The 21,276-nt window shown below is 39.7% G+C and overlaps 1 protein-coding gene and 1 pseudogene across 7 annotated transcripts in view; one reads left to right on the top strand and one right to left on the bottom strand.

The window, feature by feature from the left end:
• Positions 1 to 21,276, bottom strand: part of POLR3B (RNA polymerase III subunit B) — a 144,209-nt gene that overhangs the window by 18,159 nt on the left and 104,774 nt on the right. For all 7 annotated transcript variants that reach the window (XM_078337180.1, XM_002752939.7, XM_017976339.4 and 4 more), the window contains 2 exons: positions 20,351 to 20,468; positions 17,383 to 17,525 (listed from right to left, as the gene is read on the bottom strand). In XM_078337180.1, the coding sequence (XP_078193306.1) occupies positions 17,383 to 17,525; positions 20,351 to 20,468 (261 nt within the window). The remainder of the gene's footprint in view (positions 1 to 17,382; positions 17,526 to 20,350; positions 20,469 to 21,276) is intronic.
• Positions 5,378 to 5,969, top strand: LOC100406125 (ubiquitin-conjugating enzyme E2 N pseudogene; annotated as a pseudogene).

The raw sequence follows: 21,276 nt of genomic DNA, 5'->3' as shown, positions 1-21,276 counted from the left end.
GCTTCACAAAACAACACAGAAATCATTTAAGAATAGGTTTGCTCAGGAAGAGTCCAGTTAATCTCATGTATCATTTAATTGTCTTTAAAAATATTTCTTTTTTCTTTTCTTAAACAGGGTCTTCCTCTGCTACCCAGGCTGGAGTGCAGTGGTACAATCATGACTCACTCAAGTGATCCTTCCACGTCAATCTCCCTATTAGCTGGGACTACAGTTGTGTGCCACCACGTCCCTAGAAGCTGGGACTACAGTTGTGTGCCATTACGTAATTTTTAAAAAGTTATTATTTTTTTTTTGGTAGAGATGAGGTCTCACTATGTTGCCCAGGATGGTCTTGAATTCCTGGACTCAAGTCAAACGGCTGGGATTAGAGGCTTGAGCCACCATGCCTGACTTAAAAAGTATTCCTAATTCTAAACAGCAACAATTTATTCAAAAGTCATTTTTGGCCTTTAAAAAATGCTGGTTTTAGTGTACTGTCTCTGTATAAAGGACTATCTTAAACAGGAAAAGATAAAAGGTAAGAGAGGAAGAAAAGAAAAAATAAAAGAAAGAAAAGAAGAAAAAACTAATGCATTCTATTAACATATAGAGACAGGAAAGCAAATGGCAACTGCAGAAGATAACTGTAATGCCATCTCTAATTCAGGAGATTTTTTTTTATGTGACTTCAATGTGTTGAGACTTGACTAGTAAATTGTTTCAATTTTGTTGGTGGCCAGTTCTCATTTTAATATCACAATCTGCTTTAATTTTTATATGTTTATTTAGCAAGTCTACCTTTTAAGTGTAACCACTTTTGAATTAAATCTACCCCTTTGAGGTTGATATATATTATCACTCTTCCTTTTCTGAGTGAGGAAAGAGAAAAGGCATCATTTCCCTCAACTGCTAAGCATATATTGTGTGACAAGTACGGTGAGAAGGTGAGGAAGTTGAGGTTCAGGGCCTCAACTCCAGATAGGTGGAGGTAGTTTATATCAAGTCATCTGAGTGAATATTAAAACTCTGTAAATATATTGTATATATTTATACAATTCAGCTTGCCACTTTCTAATGCTCTAAATGATGTGGAGCACATCTGGCAGGATAGTCTGCTGAAATAATCCTAATCAAAGTCTAAACTATTCCTTCCACTTTCTGCAGTTACTTAGCCGTTAGACAAGGCTATTTATTCTGCATATTATAGTTTTATACTCTCTACGCTGAATGGTGAAATGTTGCTGTGGTTTTTCTCCATCAGTCACAGTGCAAGAAGAGAGCCATGTTTAGTAAAGGAGTGAACACTCAACCAATGCTCAGTATTAGTGGGGTTTATAAATGTGGGGGAAATGCCATCAGTAAAGAATTCATCACCCCTTGGACTCTCAGACCTATGTAGAGCAGGTAATTGAGGAATTAGGTGACTTTAATTTGACTCAATGCTGTTCAACAGATGTGTTACCTTGGGGGTGCAGGGGAAGCACCATTTTCTGGTAAGCCTTAGTTGTTTGCTCTTTGTACCGGGAATAATTAGCACCTATCTCATGAGGCAATTGTGTTAGAAGAACAGATGAGCTAATGTCTGAGAGGTACTTTAAGGTCCTTAAAGAAAGGCTGCATCTAAATACAAGGAATTATTATTATATAAGAAACCTAATTACTCTCAGCAGGAAGCAAACTAGCAAAGCAAAGGAGACCAACTTAATGAATAGAAGGAGCAGTTGCAGTTGCACTAACTTTGGCTGGAGAGGCAGAAAAGCAGCTCACTCCTTCCTGGGTTGTTCAGGTCATTTAACATCATCAAGACACTGTCTCCTGATAACTTTCATGAGGCCTGGGGTTGCAGATATCTATTGGGGAATAGTTTACTGCTGATGAATATGGTGGTAAGTGGGCCCAAAGAAGCAGCAGGAATGCTTTCAAGTTTGACTGTTCCTATTAAGAAATGGTTTGCTTTGAGTAAACTCATCTCAATGAGCTTTTATACATTCAGAAATGAAATCTCTAAATCAAAATGTTAAGGCTAACACAGGTGGTTATTCCTTTCTTCCCCTCCCCCTTTCCAGCTTTCGAATTAACCTCCTTTTATTTCTCACACCAGCACCTTAAATAATCCCCAGAGGGAGGGGAGTAGACAAAAACTGTTGAATCATATTGGCTTTGTTCTGCTGTTGAATCATTTCCAGATCTATCACATCACTTGCCATATCCCGGTTGACATAATTTTAATTCGGCTCTTCCTTACATGTTAACAGATAAATAATGCATAAGAAAACTTGATTAGCTTTCTTATTAAAACATCACTCTAAATGAGAGGAGGCGCTAGAAGACAATACAGTTTTTACAAGGCTTTCCCATGAGCAGTTGAATGGTTTGATGTGATAAATTTGCATAGTCTGAAGCGCACAAAGGGCTGATTAATTGAAACCCTTACAATGCTTTTGGAAGCAGCTATTGTAAAACAATAACCATAGGAACTTTACAAAATACACACGGCTGAATGTGTCAAGAGCTTAATAAAATGTGGTGAGGCTACACTATTTGGAAACAGAATTGGAGATTTTTATTCTGGGCCATAAAACACTAAATACCCTAATTTCGAAGTTTCAGTTGGATATTTACTGAAAGGTCAGAGGGTTACTGGCGAGCTACTGAAGACCAAAATTTGTTCCTAAAAAAGCCAATTCAATAAAATCTTTGTACAATAAGGTGTCTGTGTGGATGAAGAAACCCTGATTTCTAACATTAAAGTAAGAGCTGCTGGAGTTTCAGTTTTGGACCAAAACTCTGATGGATCATTTGGCATCATACACCACCTTATGATGGGGCTCATACTGTTAGCCCTACCAGCCTCCTTCTCCCCTCCCCCTTAGAAACTTCCATTCAAGCAGGATCAAGCAAAGTAGAGAGCCAAAGCGATCCAGACTGTGTAAATCTGTGGACTTGTAGAGAGGATTTTAGACAGTCTCAAGTACTACATGAGTACAAGGTATGATTATTATTACTTTAAACCAGGTTCTTTTCACTCTCTCAATTTTAGAAAGGATAATACAGAAAAGGGGACTAAGAAATGAAGGTCTAGCCAAACCAAACTTTTAAACCAAACCTTGTTTTACAGATACGCTTTCTTCTTGGCTTTTCTGTCACACATGAATTACCATTTTCTTACTTCCCACAGCCTCTTTATGTCTACTGTAACAGGATTCTTTAATGTGTTAGAAAGTCAGGGCAGGTTTTCTTTCCTTCTAAGAAACAGTCAACCAAAATCTTAATAAATTAATTCAGCAGGTTATTGAATAACTTTTATTAGTGCAAAACGGAAGCAAGTTACCTTACAATGGAACTTATTTTTGTATGAGAGTCAAGGATGAATTTTCCAAATGATTTTATCCATATATGCATAATCCTTATCAACCACAGATAGGCAGACTAAACCATTAACTGAAAAATCTACATTTTGATAAGACTAGATTTCTATTGTAAAACAAAAGTTGACTTCACTCCATTTAAACTAGCTGTCTGGTCCTTAAGGATTTAGGGAGTGTATGCCATTATCTCAGATTTGCAGTTATTAAAAAGCTTCTGTTTGCCAGGACAAACACTCTTGCTCAAATACAGTTTTTCCTCTCCTTAGGAGTACTGCTTGGTATTGCTGCCCGATGCTGTGATCCACAGGACCTTTGTTGGAGGTGCTAATCCTTTTTCACATGAGAGACTGAGAAATGTTCTTTCAGGGAAGTGATATATTGCTTTTTTTTTTCTCTCCACATCAAAGGAATCCACTTTTTCCTCCTTCATTGTGAATGGCAGCAAAAGGAGGAAATCTGGAAATATAATAATTTGGTTTGCCTGAACACTGAAATGAAACTTAACTTGAGAATTCCTTAGGCTGTCAGATAATTTTTGTTAAAGAATTTTTTTTTAAAAAGGAATAGTCAATCTTCTAATAAATGCACTAATCATCAGAGAAAAAAAGGCTCAAGATAAAAATATTTGCCCTTGGTGAGTTCCCTCCATTAGAATTTACAACATAGATGAAGAGGCTTGCATATGTTATTTTGGTTTTAATAGAAAGTCTAATTCCAAACATAATTTCAATCAGCATATGTGAATGTCTCTTCCTATCTTTATCTATAAAAGTGATTAGAATATACAGCGACACATAGAAGAACATTCTGCACCCATGTTCAGCTCTGTTTTCCCTTTGCAACATCATTATGCATCAACGAGGTAAGTCATGGCTTTACTCTAAAATACCTAGAAGCCTAGACCACTTGGGAAAGGAGACTTCAGGGTTTACCTATTTCTCCCCAAATGAATTTAAAACCAACTAAACTTTCTTGCCTTCATAAATAAACAACACATTCACAACTTTGATGTCTAGAAGGTTATTACTAAATAATTTCACCTGGCCAGCATCTTGCATACTACTAAAGGATGAACGGCTCCAGAGATTCTTGATCAAAAGCCCAGCTCTATTGGAGGGTGCAGACTCACTGCACATTTACTGGTAAGATATATAACTGACCTCACAATGCTTAAAGGAAGGCGGTACTTCATTAAGATTCTTTGAATATCTCAGTAGAAGAGTAGAAGACTGTATTGAAATGCCCTCATCTAAAAAGTACACTGTGAGTTAATCTGGCCTTGCTTCTGAGGCCACAGGAGTCTATGTTAATTGTGACACCACCTTCTTTATAAAACACTTGTTTCCTCATTACTTGGTTCTCTGCTTAGTCCTCCTCTACTTTTGAGGTTACAGAAGTCGATGCTGCCTTTTGGGTCTGTCACAGCTATAACTGATAAGACACTTTCACCTCTCCCATGGGCCTTCTCTGACCAATTGCATTCAATCTTTGCTTATCACACAGCACTGATTCTGATTCCCAGGTACTCAGTATTGACTCGCTTATTCCAGTTTACCCACGCATTCTGCCCCCTTCAGTCCTCTCCATGAGCTCTGTGATCATATGCAGCATATAACTACACTGTTCTGCTTCCTCTTCACATTTGTTTCATTTAGTTACTCATTATCCTACCACCTTTAAAGTGATCAGGCTTGAGCGGGACAGACGCACATGTTCTCTGAAATGAAATTTTCAAGTCTCCTTTAATTGTTAGAGAGAATATTTCAAGAGGCATTGGGGGCAGAAATGTGATCTGTACACAATTCACGTACAAAAAGAATCCCTAACAACAGCTTTGTCAAAGTAAACATTTAAGAAAAGACAAAAGTCAGATCATCTGCAAGGCCATGTTACTTTCTGAACACCCAGAACACTAAATTTAATGCTCTAAATGGAGAGAGAGAAAAAGAATGTGCACAAAGGTATACTAAATAAAAATAATCTTTAGGCGTGAGGTGAGCAGAGCCGGAGACAAGACCAGAGGCCGAACTCGGGTTCTGACAAGATGGCCGGGCTGCCCCACAGGATCATCAAGGAAACCCAGTGTTTGCTGGCAGAACCAGTTCCTGGCATCAAAGCAGAACCAGATGAGAGCAACACCCGTTATTTTCATGTGGTCATTGCTGGCCCTCAGGATTCCCCCTTTGAGGAAGGGACTTTTAAACTTGAACTATTCCTTCCAGAAGAATACCCAATGGCAGCCCCTAAAGTACGTTTCATGACCAAAATTTATCTTCCTAATGTAGACAAGTTGGGAAGAATATATTTAGGTATTTTGAAAGATAAGTGGTCCCTAGCACTGCAGATCCGCGCAGTTCGGCTATTGATCCTGGCCTTGTTAAGTGCTCCTAATCCAGATGATCCATTAGCAAATGATGTAGCGGAGCAGTGGAAGACCAACGAAGCCCAAGCCACAGAAACAGCTAGAGCATGGACTAGGCTATATGCCATGAATAATATTTAAACTGATCCGATCATCAAGTGTGCATCACTTCTCCTGTTCTGCCAAGACTTCTTCCTTTTTGTTTGCATTTAATGGATGCAGTCTTAGAAACATTACAGAATAAAAAAGCCCAGACATCTTCAGTCCTTTGGTGATTAAATGCACATTAGCAAATCTATATCTTGTCCTGATTCACTGTCATAAAGCATGAGCAGAGGCTAAAAGTATCATCTGGATTGTTGTGAAAAGTTTAAAAGCAGCGGCCCCTTCCTGCTTTTACTCACGTCCCCCATCCTGGTTTAAGTATAAAGCACTGTGAATGAAGGTAGTTGTCAGGTTAGCTGCAGGGGTGTGGGTGTTTTTCTTTATTTTTTTGAGGGGGGAGATAGTTTTATTTTAATTTTATGGGCTCCTTTCCCCCTTTTATGGGGATCTAATTGCATTGGTTAAAAGCAGCTAACCAGTTATTTAGAATATGCTCTCTAGCCAAGTCTAACTTTATTTAGACGCTGTAGATGGACAAGCTTGATTGAACGAAAATGGGAACATTAAACAAACATCACAGCCCTCACTAATAACACTGTGACTTCGCTGTCAAGTGTAGATTCCCCACTTCGAAAAAAGCTTGTGACCATTGTGTATGGCTTGTCTGGAAACTTCTGCAAATCTTATGTTTTAGTAAAATATATTTTTTTATTCTACAAAAAAAAAAATCTTTAAATTTTCTCATAGATAATATGTATGTGTCACTATGCAGGAGATGTTACAAAAGAAAATATAGGACTTCCAAATAATTCTACATTTCAGGAGAAAAAACTAAGTTCAACTAACCACTGCTTTTATTCTGGCATGTATCTGGACCAAAACAGAAACAAACAAACAAATCTCTGCAGGAATTTTGGTGTGAAACATATACCCTGAAAACTCCACACTTGGAAATTCTTATCAGCTTACTTCATGACAACTACAAATAGCATAACTGATGTTGTGGACTACATTTTCTGTTTCACTCATATTCTACTCACCAACTTCCAACTCCTTTAGGCCTGATGCAGTTCCCCTTTGGGCCCACACTAAGGGCTGGGTTATTGTGTGGCTCCTTAGAGACACCTGCCATCTGTGCATGGCACAGAAGGTTCCAAGTGCCCTAACTGTAATCACTGGCCAAAATATTTTCAAGTGCCCCTCTTTTTATGGCTTTAACTATCACATCTAGCCAAATAAATTGGGAAAATTGTCAAAGTTGAGGGCTCAAAAACTTACTTCCTTTTACATCTGTTTGAAATCCTGATAGATTTTGAATTTTACAGAAGGCTATTAAAGCCTGACCAGAGGACCAGTTAAAGACAGAAGTGGGGATAGTGTTTTACAATGAGCTGATTTTAGAAGGAAAAGGGTACCAGAAAATACGGCTTTATTTAGGAGTATGTCTTAATATGGAGCTTTGGCAGGCATTTCTGCAACAAGCTGTATGAGGGTTGTATTTATTCTGGATCTGTGGCAGCTGTAAAGCTGCTTATCCAAGAAGAATAGGAATTTTGAGAAGATGCCCATATTAAGGTGGAGACAGAAAATAATACTAAGAAACAACAGGATTCATCCTCAGGAAAGGCCACCGCCTTTCCAACAAGAAATATCTGGGAATATGGCAATCTCAGGGGCAGAGTAAGATAGAAGAGAAAAGAGCCACCTTTAACCAGATTTACCCAAATGGGCAATATGCTTGGAATCAAAATCCTGGATTCAAATGCAGACTTTGCCAGCACCAAGCTGTAGGTGGCACGCTACTCACCTCCCTGAGCCTCAATCTCCGTAATCTTTATAGTAGGAATAACAATACAAACTGGGACTGTACCGGTTAAAGGATGAAATATAGATAAAAGTACTTATAAATGATCAATACACAAAAAGTAAAATACTATAAACGTGGAGATAAACAGCATGCAAATGATTCCTCAATTTTTTCTCTATCCCAAATCTCTCCCTGGAGCTCTAGACTCTATACCAAATTGCCAACCTAATATCTATACTTGGAGTCTAACAGGCATCTCAACCTGAGGCCCAAACTCTCAACCTCTGTCCTTGCCTAATGCCGAAAACTCTTCTTTACCCAATCTATCCCATCTTGTTAAACAGCATTATCAGTTGCTCAGGCCACAAACTTCATCCTCAACTCCTGTCTTTTCCTCTTGCAACATCCATCCAAGCCATAAGCAAGTCCTGTTGGCTCTATCTCCAGAGTATACCCAGAATCCAGCTGCTTCTATTTTTCCACTGCTGCTGTCCTGGTCCAAGCCACCACCCTTTCTTGCCTGGACAACTGTAGTGGTCTCCCTGCCCCCTTCCTTGCCCCTTCCAATCTACTTTTCATATAGAATCCACAGTGAGCTCTAGATGTTGTAAGTTAGATCCTGTCACTCCTTCGCTTACAGTCATTGTTATGGTTTGTATGTACTCACCAAACTCATGTTGAGATTTAATTGATATGAGGCCTTTAAGAGGCAGTTACGTCATAAAGATTCCATTCCCATGAATGGATTAATGCCATTCTTATAGACATGGGTTAGTTATCTCAGGACTGGCTTTGTTATAAAAGCAAGCTCTCCTGTCTCTCTGCCTATCTGCCATGAAATGACTCTTTCCAGATGCTGGTGCCATGTTCCTCGACTTCCAAGTCTTTAGAACCATAAGCCAAATAAACTTCTTTTCTCTATAAATTCTACAGTCAGTGGTATTTTGTCATAACAGCAGAAAATGGACCAAGACACCCACCATCCAACAGTTCTGTCGGTTCCCAGAATATCTGGAATAAAGTCCAGTCTCCTTTCTTTTAGCCGAAAGGCCCTATAGAAGGGATATGCCCCCATCCTATTTCTCTCACTCCCCAAAGTCTCATACTATGCTTCTTGTCAGGCATATGCCTGGCCAGACTGACCTTTTCCTGTTCCTTGAATATGCCAAACTCATTCATGCCTAATGATTCTCTCTGCCTATAACTTAATCCTCCCAGACTTTTGCTCAGCTGGCTCCTTCGTATCCTTCATGTCTTAGCTCAGTATTACTTCCTCCAAGAGGCCGTTCCTCATTAATCTAAAGTACACAACCCTACTTCTAAACCATCCACTCTTTTACATCATTTTTCATATATGGCACTTATCATTACCTTATATTATCCTGTTTATATTTTTGTTTACGCATATCTTTTTTCTTGAAATGGAATCTTGTTATGCTACCCAGGCTGGTCTCAATCTCCTGGGCTCAAGTGATCTTCCTGTCTCAGCCTCCTAAGTAGTTGGGATTCATATTTTTGTTTACTTCTTATCTGTTTCCTCCCCCAGGAGAACACAAACCCCAGGAGAGCAGAGACCCTATCAGTCTTGCTTACCTCTGTATTTCCAGTACCTAGAACAGTGCTTGGCACATAGTGAAAGCTCAATAAATGGATGAATTAATTAATAACATAAGCACTAGAGATGATCTTCCATCATCTCTTCATCTCAAGTCAATGAGACACAAAGTTAATTTGTGATTGGTGCCATCGTTTACCAGGATTAAAACCACAGTCCCTGTGGTTTTTCTTCTTTTTGCTGTCTTTATTTTAGTCAGTCAAGTCCATTAATTTGCTCTTCTCTGCTGCCCTGTTTTTTTTTTCCACATATTTATCAAAGCCCTCCAAACCTGAACTCCATCCAGTCTCTGAAGCCTTCCCTTACCAGGCAGCCTGCAAGAGAAGACCCAAGACATATCTGCCTACTGCCTGTTGCCTGTGCACCAGGCACTGCATTCCCTGCTTTCACACACTAGTATCAAGGAGGCCAAGGTGTCAAGAAACAAAATAGCTCACCTAGTTAGAGCTCAAGACCTTTCTCTCTCTGCTGTACTTTTCCACAATCTGACGGCTTTCTTTAAATACTGAACAGAGGGTGGCTATGACGAAAAGGCAATATGTTCATTCAGTATGGCCCACAAGACAAGACAGGACTAACTGTGATAACTTACAAAAAGTGCACTTCTGACTCAAGAAAACCATCAGAACAGTGCTACTACAGACGAGGGTGCCTCAGAAAATAGCTAGGACCTCACAGGCCACAATCAATGTGGAAAACCATCGGCCAAAGATAATCTAAAAAGAACTCTTATACTAGAAGATGGATTTAGACTGGACTTCCAAAAGGACTTTTCAAACTCTTAGATTCTATTCCTACCTACAGTAAACTCTAAACCTCTATATTTTCAGTGGCTTCTCCTATATAATTTAGCATTTAACTATGTAATCCTTTGTATCCATCTTTTTGCTTCAGGTGTCAGTCAACTCCTCATGGGCATTAGTCAAGAAATTAATTTACTTTCTATCCCCTAAAGAGCCCCACACAGTTCTGAGCCCACAGCAGTGACTTAAATATGACCAAATGGGTTTCCCTGGGGCTGTCAAGGCAGGTTCTCATTTGTGCCTGGGGTGGATGTGGGTGGGCATGTACACAACTGACCCTTGAGTAACACAGGTCTTAACTGTGCAGGTCCACTTATATGGGGGTTTTTCTTCAACAAAATGTGAATTGAAAATACAGTGTTTTTGAGATGTGAGCCCTTCTTCACAAAGGGACAAGTTTTCGTATATTTGGGTTTTACAGGCGTGACTGTGGGACGTGAGTATGTGCAGGGGTCCTGGAACCAATTCCCAACATATACTGAGGGATAACTATATTTAGTTACTATGGTTGAAGAAGTTTTAGTGGGCCTGTGTGATCAGTTAGGGTTAGAGAGCTATGAGTCTTAGGTGTTGAAATGCCTGGTGCCAGATAAAAATAAGGCCTCTCATTTCTGATATTTACTAGGAAGAATAAATTACACTCATTCTGGGAGCAATGAGTTTGGTTTGTTATGTCAGTACAATTTCCAGCAAGACCAATGAATATGTAAAATCCTTTATTTAATAAAGGATTCCTCAAACATCATAAGTGAATACCACATTATATTCGAAGTGCTGTGCTGGGTGCTTTGAGGTTAAGTAAATCAGCGGGGCATGCTTCCTAATCTCAGGGAACCTAAAATACACTTACCTAAGTGATATGGCTTAGATATGTGTCACCATCCAAATCTGGTGTCAAATCCCTAGTGTTGGAAGAGGGGCCTGCTAGGAGGTGGTTAGATCATGGGGGCAGACTTCCCTCTTGCTATTCTTGTGATAGTGAGTGAGTTCTCTTGAGATCTGGTTGTACAAAAGTGTAGAGCACCTCCCTCTTCTCTCTTCCTTCTGCTCTGGATGTGTAATATGTGCCTGCTCCCCCTTTGCCTTCTGCCATGATTGTAAGTTTCCTGAGGCCTCCCCAGCCATGCTTCGTGCACAGCCTGTAGAATCCTGAGCCAATTAAACCTCTTTTCTTTATAAATTACCCAGTCTGAGGTATCTGCAGCAGTGTGAGAATTGAATAATACACTAATTTAGCTAACAAGGTATTCTGGATATTTAACAGCATACACAATTATTTTAACAAAACTATTGGTATCTTCAAATCTTTAGAATTTTATTTATAAAATTTCAAAAAATAGACTTTTGCTACTGTCATGCCTTTGGCTTCAGATGGGTGACATTCAACAAGAGGATCAAAGTTGTAGACCTTAGTTACAACAATGATCCAGAAAAAAGATAAATTATTTTCAGATAAGAGCTGACAAACCGTGATTAATAATACTTCTCTGATGATTGTTAGCAGTTATGTCATAATTCTCAGGGTGTGAGCTTTCAACATTTTTAAGTTAGTTTTCAATCTTAGAAATGATTAAAATAGAAAAAACAAAACAAAAAACTCAAGCAGTCTTAAAGGCAAAGCTCTGGTCATGAGACAAAAGGTTAGTGCTCTAAAAATCCTTCTCATCTCTTATTAAAATAATTTTTGGTTCTATAAGTTGTATTGAAAAAGATCAGGCATACTCACTAAGCATTCTTGTGTTGAATATTCTCAAATAATAAACATAGATTTCTAGTTAAACATGACAGATGAAACACATATATCACTACTGCTTCTCTAAACTTCACTAACATGAATTTTAAAAGGTGTAAACCTATGTTTAAGGAGAAAGAATGGGTGCAGTGCTATCAGTGGGCATAAGATAATTCCACAATTCAGAAAGCTGATAAATAGAGGGGAAAAAGGTAACAGAAGAGTAATCCTAAGTCCTGTGAAGAGGTGAGCTGACTTGGCCTTTGGCGCCACCCCACCTTTTCACCTAGCCACCGGATTCCTGGGAAGGCTCAGAAGACTGAGACAGGAAGTACTAGTATTGCAAAAGGCAGCGTGTGGTGCGAAGCTGAAAGCAAGAGGACTAAGTCAAAGCCACCCAATCCATCAGCAATTCCAGGAGGCTCTACTTTCAAAATGTGTCCGGACTCTCATCTCTTCTGATCACTTCCTCATCATTACGTTTTTCCAGCCCACCTCCAACTCTCGCGTAGCTTTTGAACTGGCACCACTGCAGTTTCTTTCAACACAGCAGCCAGCGTCAGTCAGATCATCTCTCTCAGCAGCTCGAACCCACTTTCCAGTGGCTTCCCTCTCCCTCAGAGTAAAAGCCAAAGTTTCTACAGTGACCCATGAGCCTCATGGCTGCCTTCTCACCTCTCACTGTTCTCCAGCCACAGGGCCTCCTTGCTGGTGAGCTATTAGGTGAGCTACAGCTGCAAAACCTTCACCTCAAATGCTCTTCAGCCAGAGAGGGCTCACTCCCTTACTTCCCTCAGGAATTTACTCAGTGCCATCTTTTCAATATGGTGTTGTCCCTCAGTCACTCTGCCTAAACTTTGAATCACTAACCACATACCTTCCCCGCACATGCTTCCCATTCCCCTTTCCAGCTTTCATTCTTTTTTCATCTCACGACTTACCATTCCCTCAGTACTAACCATTTTCCTTCTTGCCCACAAGAAAACAAGCCCCACAAGGGTTGGAACTTTTGTCTGTTTTGTTTACTGCTTGTCACCAGCATCTAGAATAGTACCAGACACTCAGAAGATACTTAACAAATATTTGTATAAATAAATGTCTATATAAGAAATTGTCAGTTCTCTGTATTCCCTTGCCCATATAGCAAGGAAACCACACTTCTCCCCCAACCCTTACTTGAGTAACCATCATATGAGTACTTGACCTGAGATCCAAGGGTAGAAAGCACAGCAGAAGGTAGGCTGGTAGAAAGCCTGATACATAGGAATTAAAGTCTGCTCTGAAGAGTAAGCTCCAGCCCCTACCCCTGCCTGACTCCTGGAAGTCAGCTGACAGACTTAAGCACTGTCCCCACCCTCATTCCCAGCTCTAACCTTCAGGCAGGAGTTAGAAAGATCCTAATATGTTGAAACTGAATGTGACCTGACCACCCTACAATGATATTCACCAGTCAACAAGTTCTATCCACACAGAACTTTCAAATGCTTTCTAGAGTTCAAGGGCATACCAGACATTAGAGAAAAGCCTCCAACAACAACAAATTCGGACACGAAAACAAATAGGAAAATCTTATCAAGAGTAGAAACAGCCAGGCACAGTGACCCATGCCTGTAATCCAAGCATGGCAGGAATCTAAGGCAGGTGGATTGCTTGAGCATAGGAGTTCGAGACCAGCCTGGGTAATGTGGCAAAACACAGTCTCTACAAATAAAAAACAAAAAGCCAAGAAAAACGAAAATTAGCCAGGCATGGTGGCTGTATTCCAGCTACTCAGGAGGCTGAGATGGAAGCATCACTTGAGCCCAGGAGGTTGAGGATGCAGTGAGCTATGATCATGCCACTGCACTCCAGCCTGGGTGACAGAGCAGAATAAGACACTGCCTTAAAAAAAAAAAATGAAAAGAAAAAGAAACATTAGAAATAAGAGAAAACTAAAAAGGAAGAAGAAAACAAAAACACTAAAACTAAAAAAAAAAAAACTATACAGTATACCTCTTGCTGTAAGAGAAAGAATATAAATTAACTTCAAACATTTAATTAGAAATTAAAATATGATAGGATTAAAAAAACCTGAAAAATAACATTGATCAAATCTCCTAAAAAGAAAAACAAGAAAAGGGCAAAAACATAAGAAAACTAGAGCATCAATCTGGAAGTTCCAATATTTGACCACTAAGAAAACCAGAAAGGGTATGGGGAAAATGAGGAAGAGAAAATTATTAACTAAATAAATAAAAGAAAATGTCCCAGAACTGAAAGGAACTTAAACCTCTAGAATGTTAGGCTGTCCAATTTCCTAGCACAAGGAATGGAAAAAGGCCTATGAAATTTCAGAATTTCAAAAGGGAAGAAGATAGTAAAAGCTTCCAGAGAGAAAGGAGTAAAGTAGGAGGGAGGTAAGGAGAGAAAAGGAGAGAGAAACAGGGCACAAAAAAAATCAGGAAGAAGAGTGATATTACAATTTACATGGACTCTAGATGGATCGTGTGGTAAGGCCACCAAAACTCTTAGGGAAAACAATTTTCAACCTAGAATTTCATACCTAACCAAAGCTGGGTCAGGAGGGAGACAAGGACTGATTTTTTGTGTACAAAAAAATGCTTTTTGTTCTGTTTGACCTTTTAAAACCATGTGCATTTATTATTTAATAAAATTGTACCTAAGAGAAATAAAAATTATGTCCAGTTAAGAGCCCCATGTTGAATCTTTCCATTACTCTGTTAAAGTTTACATTACCTACTTTTTGTTTGCTTGCTTGTTTTTCCCCAATCTTAAACAGAAATCTGATGAAGCTGTACGAGAAGGGACTATCAAGGGAATCTAGGCTAATCAGAAGGTTTTACCCTTGGATTAAAAGCCATCTGGAAAAAAAAAAGTAGCAAGACAAACTCCTCACTACAAGGGAAAGGTCAGCTAAACCCAGGAGGACTCCTTCAGTTTCATAAAGAGTCATACAAGTTGAAGCTCCCCGAAGATTGAATAGCTCTCTAAAATCTGCTGTTTCAGATCACTGCAAATTAGAAACCATGTCTGTTAATGAACGTTATACTGATCATATTAACATTATGAAAAAATGCTATAGCACAAAGATCCTGACATTTTACCTAAATGTCTGTATTTTCAGGAGCTTACTAATCAGGTGTGTAGTTTTCATTTTTAAAAGCACTGCTTTGGCCAGGCATGGTGGCTCACATCTACAATCCTAGCACTTCGGGAGGCTGAGATGGAGGGACTGCCTGAGCTTAGGAATTTGAGACCAGCCTGGGCAACCTGGTGAAACTCTGTCTGTACTAAAGTTACTAAAAATTAGCCAGGCATGGTGGTGTATGCCTGTAGTTCGAGCTATTCACGGGACATTCTCCTGAGGCAGGAGAATAGCTCAAACCCAGGAGGCGGAGGTTGCAGTGAGCCGAGATCAAGCCATTGTGCTCCAGCCTGGGTGACAGTGAGACTCTGTCTCAAAAAAAAAAGCACTGCTTTGTCTATACACATACATGTACTCACACATAGCAGACAGATTAAAACCTGAATAAAATCAATCCATCGACAGTAGAGAATCTAACCCCTGTCACTTCCCCTACCTCCAATTTATTAATTCATTCATATTCATTGTGAGTCACGTATTATCTACTATCTATTAAGTGTCTGCTATGAGAAAAGCCTTATTGGGCTTTACAGAGAATACAAGGACATGGTCTCTGCCTTCAAGAAGTTTAGTGGAATTAGAACACATTGCATAGCTACTGAAACACCTGCTAGTCTGCCACTCTCTGCATAATACCCTGATGGGACAAAGACATAAGGATTTGGGGTATCTTAGGCTTATAAACTGATTCAGAAGGGGAATATTCTTTTATGGTGTGCATTCTTGTGAAGCTTCCAGTGTCAATATTTTAAAGAGTACCAAACTTTGCTCTTGTCCAGGAAAGAAGCTAGGTAAGACAGCGACTATAAATGAGGTGAAGGTTACTCCACAATGACTTAGCAAATGAGGTTAAGGTTACCCCATAATTGACTGTCAAGACCAAGAGAAAAGAAGAAACAGTTTCAATATACTGAATTTGATTTTTACTGGCAAGCTATATAAAATGTTAGAAACTCAAGATACTTTTAAAAACACTCAAAAGCCATTAAGAGTATCTCAGGGAACTATATGAATTATAGGTATCAAATTCACATTAACAGATGGAACCAATGATTTCTTTAAAATATTGATAGGCTAAAATAATCTTGCTCTGTCAATCGAACTAAAAATGATTTTGATCAAAGAGTATCTTAGTCTGATATAGTTTCATTGATAGAATGACTACCAAGGCTTGGTATACTTGACCAAGCAAACTGTAACATGGATATACTCTCTTGGCAAATAAAATCAGCAAAAACACAATGTGCAGTTATCTTTAAACCAATTTAAAATAAGAAGATATCACACTAGCAACTTACAAGCAAATGTGAGAATCAAAGTAGAAAAGTAGAAGTGATACATCTTAAATATATATCAAAAGAATGACGGTCAATGCTAATCATTGCTGCCACTTCTTGAGCACTTACTATGTGCCAGGCACAATGCTAACTGCTTAACGGTCAGTGTGGCCTAGCAGTTAAGAGCTAGGTCTCTGCAGCCAAGCTGCCAAGGTTCAAATGCCAGTTTTCCCATCAACTGTGTTACCGTGGGCAAGCTATTAATCTCTCTATGCCTCTGTTTCCTCATCTATGAAATGTGGATAATGATGCTACTTATCTCCCAGAACTGTGTGAGAGTCAAATGAGTTAGCACCTGTAAAGTGCTGAGAGTGCAGCCAGGCACACAGTTTGTGCTACAAAAGTATTAGCTGTTGTTGTTCTTAAAGCTAACTGGCAGGCAGAGCCAAAATTCAAACCCCAGGACAAATTTTCCACTTTAAACACTATGTATAGTAACTAAAAGAGAGCGCTTACTGATAAATGAGTTAATTAACAGTGATAGAGTGCTGTGTTTCTTGAAAATAACCAAACTACAAATAGATCAAAACTGTGCAGTGGCCATTAAAGGAACAAGTGAGGCCTGCCAATAGGATTAGATGTAGGAGACACACAAAGCACTGCCCTGGGGTCAGGAGACCCAGGTTCTAACACCAGCTCAGCAACCAAGTAGCTGTGTATCCCTGACTGGTCACTGAAAATGCGGGGTCTGAACCTCCTCATCTGTTAAACAAGGGGGTGGATAACTCTGAGGTATCTTCTAGTGCTGACATCTTTTGATACTATGACCCAACAGAACATACAGTAGTCTAAAGATGTACCTTTCAGGGGGGAAAAAAGGCCCTACTATTTATTTTTTTGAACAGCTACATGTATTTCAACAGGCACATGATCTAGAATGTATTTATAATTTTGGGCATAGCAACTGCAGGAGAATGAAATAGCACAGAGGAGCAAGTCTACCCCGTATTTTTAAATGCCATTAGCATATAAACAGGTTAACCTAAGACATAAAACAAGAATAATTTTTATAACCATGTAATTATTTTCCACAGTAAATTTTTTAAATGGGGGAATCTTATGTAAGTAGTTAATAAATGCTTTCATATATTACTTAATAATCAAGTTGAGAAACAATACAATTTACCTTTTTGCCCATGACGACTGCTGAATTTGTCTCCAATCTCTGGACGCCTTGTCTGTCTCAGCAGCATTTTGATCAGAAAAGCATCTTCAGCATTTGAAGATATCATCACTTTTTCAATATATGAGTCTGTTGCTCCTTTGTAACTGGTGTTAAGAGAAAGTCACTAAAACAGTTTTCAAACTGCCCTTTGTGAATTTCTCACCCACATTATATTTCATTTCATGCCAACCATATTTTCATCTTAGGCTCTGAAAAATGACTTCCTTTTTTCCTTTTTAACATTAAATTTGAATTTCATAACTTCCCTTTTACAATTCTATACATTTATTATGAGGAAGGCACAGTGCAATTTGATCCTCACAATGGTCCATACTGTTATTCCCTTATGATAGATGAGGAAAACTGATGCTTAGAGAGAGAGGTTAAGTAACTTGTCCAAGGGCACACGACTCATACAAAGTGGAACTGGGATTTCAGACTCCACTCCAAGTTCTTAACCTCAATGATAATAGTACTTTAACTTACTCAGCTTTTCTATTATTAATTTTTTTTCACACAACAAACCTTACTAGGAATCTACCATGTATCAGATCCTGTAGCCTTTGGACATGTAACGATTAAGTAGACACACCAAAGGAACTTGCAATCCAATCAAGGAGGAGACAGGTAAATGCAGTAATGATATCTGGTATGAAGAACAGGAGAGGCCCAAGGGAGATAGTCAATTTTGCTAGGGGTAGGAGCTGGCAGTGGTGGCAGGCTGTCAAGCCCTGTCACAGAAGAGGTAATCTTTGACTTAAGACCTGACCAGGCAGAGTGAGCAGTCGAAGCGAATGCACAAGGCCTAACAGAATTAAAATGTCACATTTTGGAGAATAAGAGGTGATTTCCTAGAAACACAGGGCCTAGTATGGGAGTGGGAGGCCATGGAGGCATGCTGAGGATGCCTTTCCCACAGGCGCCACTGTCATTCATACTTTCACTTAACTTACTCAAGTTTCACTCTATTTATCCAAGAGAGTAATATGACCAGAGGAGTAGTTTAGAATATCACCCTGGCAGTGATGCAGAGGGAGCCTGAGTGGTACCAGTCTGGGGGCAGAAGGACAGTTAACAAGAAGTCCGGCGAAGCAGAGGGCCACAGCACAGATACCACAGCAGGAAGTGGGAGGAGGGAGAGAAGACAGCTGCTATTGCTGTGCGTGGCAGGTAAAGGAAACGGGTCAGGTTGTATTAGTGACTGGCTGGCAGCTGGCAGCTGATGCCATTTACCAAGAGAGGGATCCAGAAGGAGGAGCCAGGGGTCACTATAAAGCTGTCCAAGTGCTGATATGAAGCTGACACTGGGCAGATGTCTATTTGGGAGTCATCAGCAAAAAGAGGGTGACTGGAGTGCTGAGAATTGGGGAGCTTGTCCAGATGAGATGCAAGCGTCATCTTGGCCAGGGTGAGGTCACCACAAGGCCAGGCAGGATGGGGGGTTAAGAGTGAGTGATTAGACGGGTAGGAGGGCCAGGTGAAAGCAGCATCACAACATCAAAGGAAGGGAGAGGTCAGTGGTGTCAAACGCTATAGAAGGGTCATATGAAATTCATTCATTCACATGGTAACTATTTACTGAATACCCACTATGGGCCAAGCACTATGCCAGACACTAGGGAGGACAAGGTGAAAAAAAGAGACGAAGTCTCAGCCTGCGAGAAGATTCCGATGGAAGGATGTGTCTGATTTGGCAAATCTGACCACAAATGGGTTTTGCTTATTTCTTTATTTCCTGTCTTCCCTCACTGAGGTGTGAGCCCCACAAAGACAGGGTCTACCAGTTTTCCCCACACTATCTCATGTGCTTGAAATAGTTCCTGGCATACTGTTAGTGTTCAAAAAGTATTACTTGAATGAAACAAACACATAGGATGTCTTTGGTGATTTCTCCTGGAGTTGTTTCAGGAGAATGAGGTAGGTGAGAGGCCAGTTTAGAGGGTTAGGGAGCGAAGGGAAGGTAACAAAGTAGAAATGGAGAGGACAGACGACTGCTCTGAGAAACTTCATAATGAAAGGAAGAGGAATAGAGTGGCAGCTAGAAAGGGATATGAAGACCAGAAAAACTTTTATTTTCCTTTCAAGATAAAAAGTATCTGAGCACATTTTCTAGACTGTGGGAAAGGAATCCATAGGAAATGGGTTGAAAATATGGGAGGATAAAAGAGAAAATGACAGAAAAAGGTCTCTGAAAAGAGTAGACGGAATTAAGAAACCAAAAGAAGAGACAAACTTTGCACAGAAAAAGAGATATCCTCCTTCAAGACAGGACGAGAGCCAACCAGCATAGCCACCTCTGTAACTGTAAAATAGCTGTTCATCTGTAGAAGTCAGTGAAGAGTCTGGACCCATTCCCTAAGCAGAGCTGCACATTTTCTCCTTGGTGCTCCTACTCCAGAGACAAATCCATGGAACCTACACTGCTTTGCTGTGTTTAGCACAGTGGTCAAAAGAAGGGCTCTGAAGCCAGATTGCATGACTTCAAATCCTGGTTCTGACCCTTATAGCTGTGTGACCTTGGTAAGTTTCTTAACTTCTCTTTGCCTCTATCTTATCTTTCTAATGTGCTACTAAGAGAACATAGCTACTGGGGTGGTAGTAGGATTAATGGAGCTAACACAGGTAAAACGTCCAGAACAGTAACTGGTACAGTGTAAATTCCCAATAAGCTATTATGATCATGGTCATTACTGCACTTTTTTTGTGTGGGGGTCTTTGCCATATGGTCCACTCCTCAAACCCAGGTTAGGCCTATATGATTCCACAGACTGGTTTTATCTTTTATGCCATGCTGCTTTCATGACAAGTAATGTTACCCCAAATAGCTATTTCCAGTTCTCCAACACGCCAACACCTAACTTCTAATTTCTCCCATTCCTTCTCTTTTCCTAACCTTTCTATGTATTATCAAGGCACAATCAATACATACGTTATAGGCACATCTTTGTACTGTGGTTGCTGCGGTACATTACTTCCTTCCAAAGGAATTTGGGTCACTGTGGGCATGGACTTATTTACAAGCACTTGTTTGTTTTCTACTTTCTCACCTAAGAAAAAAAGAAAAGTGTTAGGCATATCATTCTCATCTGTGTGGAATACAAAGATTACGAACTAGGCACAGATACACATGCCTGTAGTCCCAGCTACTCAGGAGGCTGAGGTAGGAGGATTGCTTGAGCCCAGATTGAGGCTGCAGTGAGCTATTATCATGCCACTGCACTCCAGCTTGGGCAACAGAGTGAGATCCTCTCACACACACACACACACACACCCCATACTGTATATAAAATTAAGAAAATAATTCAGAGTACTATATTAACACAAGAAACAGTATCTCAGTAAATAGCAATTTTATATATCTCTTAGGGTGTTAAGTTTTGATCACTTACTTTTATTTATAGTTATTTTAACTAGTAATAAGCCACGACCAATTTAACTTGGGCAATGAGAAAATCAAGATATTTCTTTGGTTTTGCTGTTATTCCCATTTTTGCTTTGTATCTCTTCATAGTGAGCTCAAAGACCAACTTCTTGTAGTACTGTCATAGTGCCTATTTTCCAAGCCATATTGACCAGTGTTAGGAGAAACATTCTCCAAGAAACAATGGTAGAGAGAGGGAGAAGTCACACACTCAGTGTCTCTTTGGAACCACAGCTTGATAAAGCATTCACCACCCACAGGCCAACCATGACAAAGTCATGTGGATTTCCCTCCTTGACAACTGGGTTCTCTCTACCTTCACCACAGCTCCTGGTGCCAGATCTACCTTCTATTTTAGTGCCCTTCCAATCCTTTCTCCACAGTAGTTAGAATGATCATTTCGAAATGCATATCTGAATATATCATTGCTTTTA

Source organism: Callithrix jacchus, chromosome 9, assembly GCF_049354715.1.
Source record: "Callithrix jacchus isolate 240 chromosome 9, calJac240_pri, whole genome shotgun sequence".
Lineage (NCBI taxonomy): Eukaryota > Metazoa > Chordata > Mammalia > Primates > Cebidae > Callithrix > Callithrix jacchus.
Note: the sequence above shows the minus strand (reverse complement) of the source record. Positions and strands in the feature narration are given on the sequence as shown.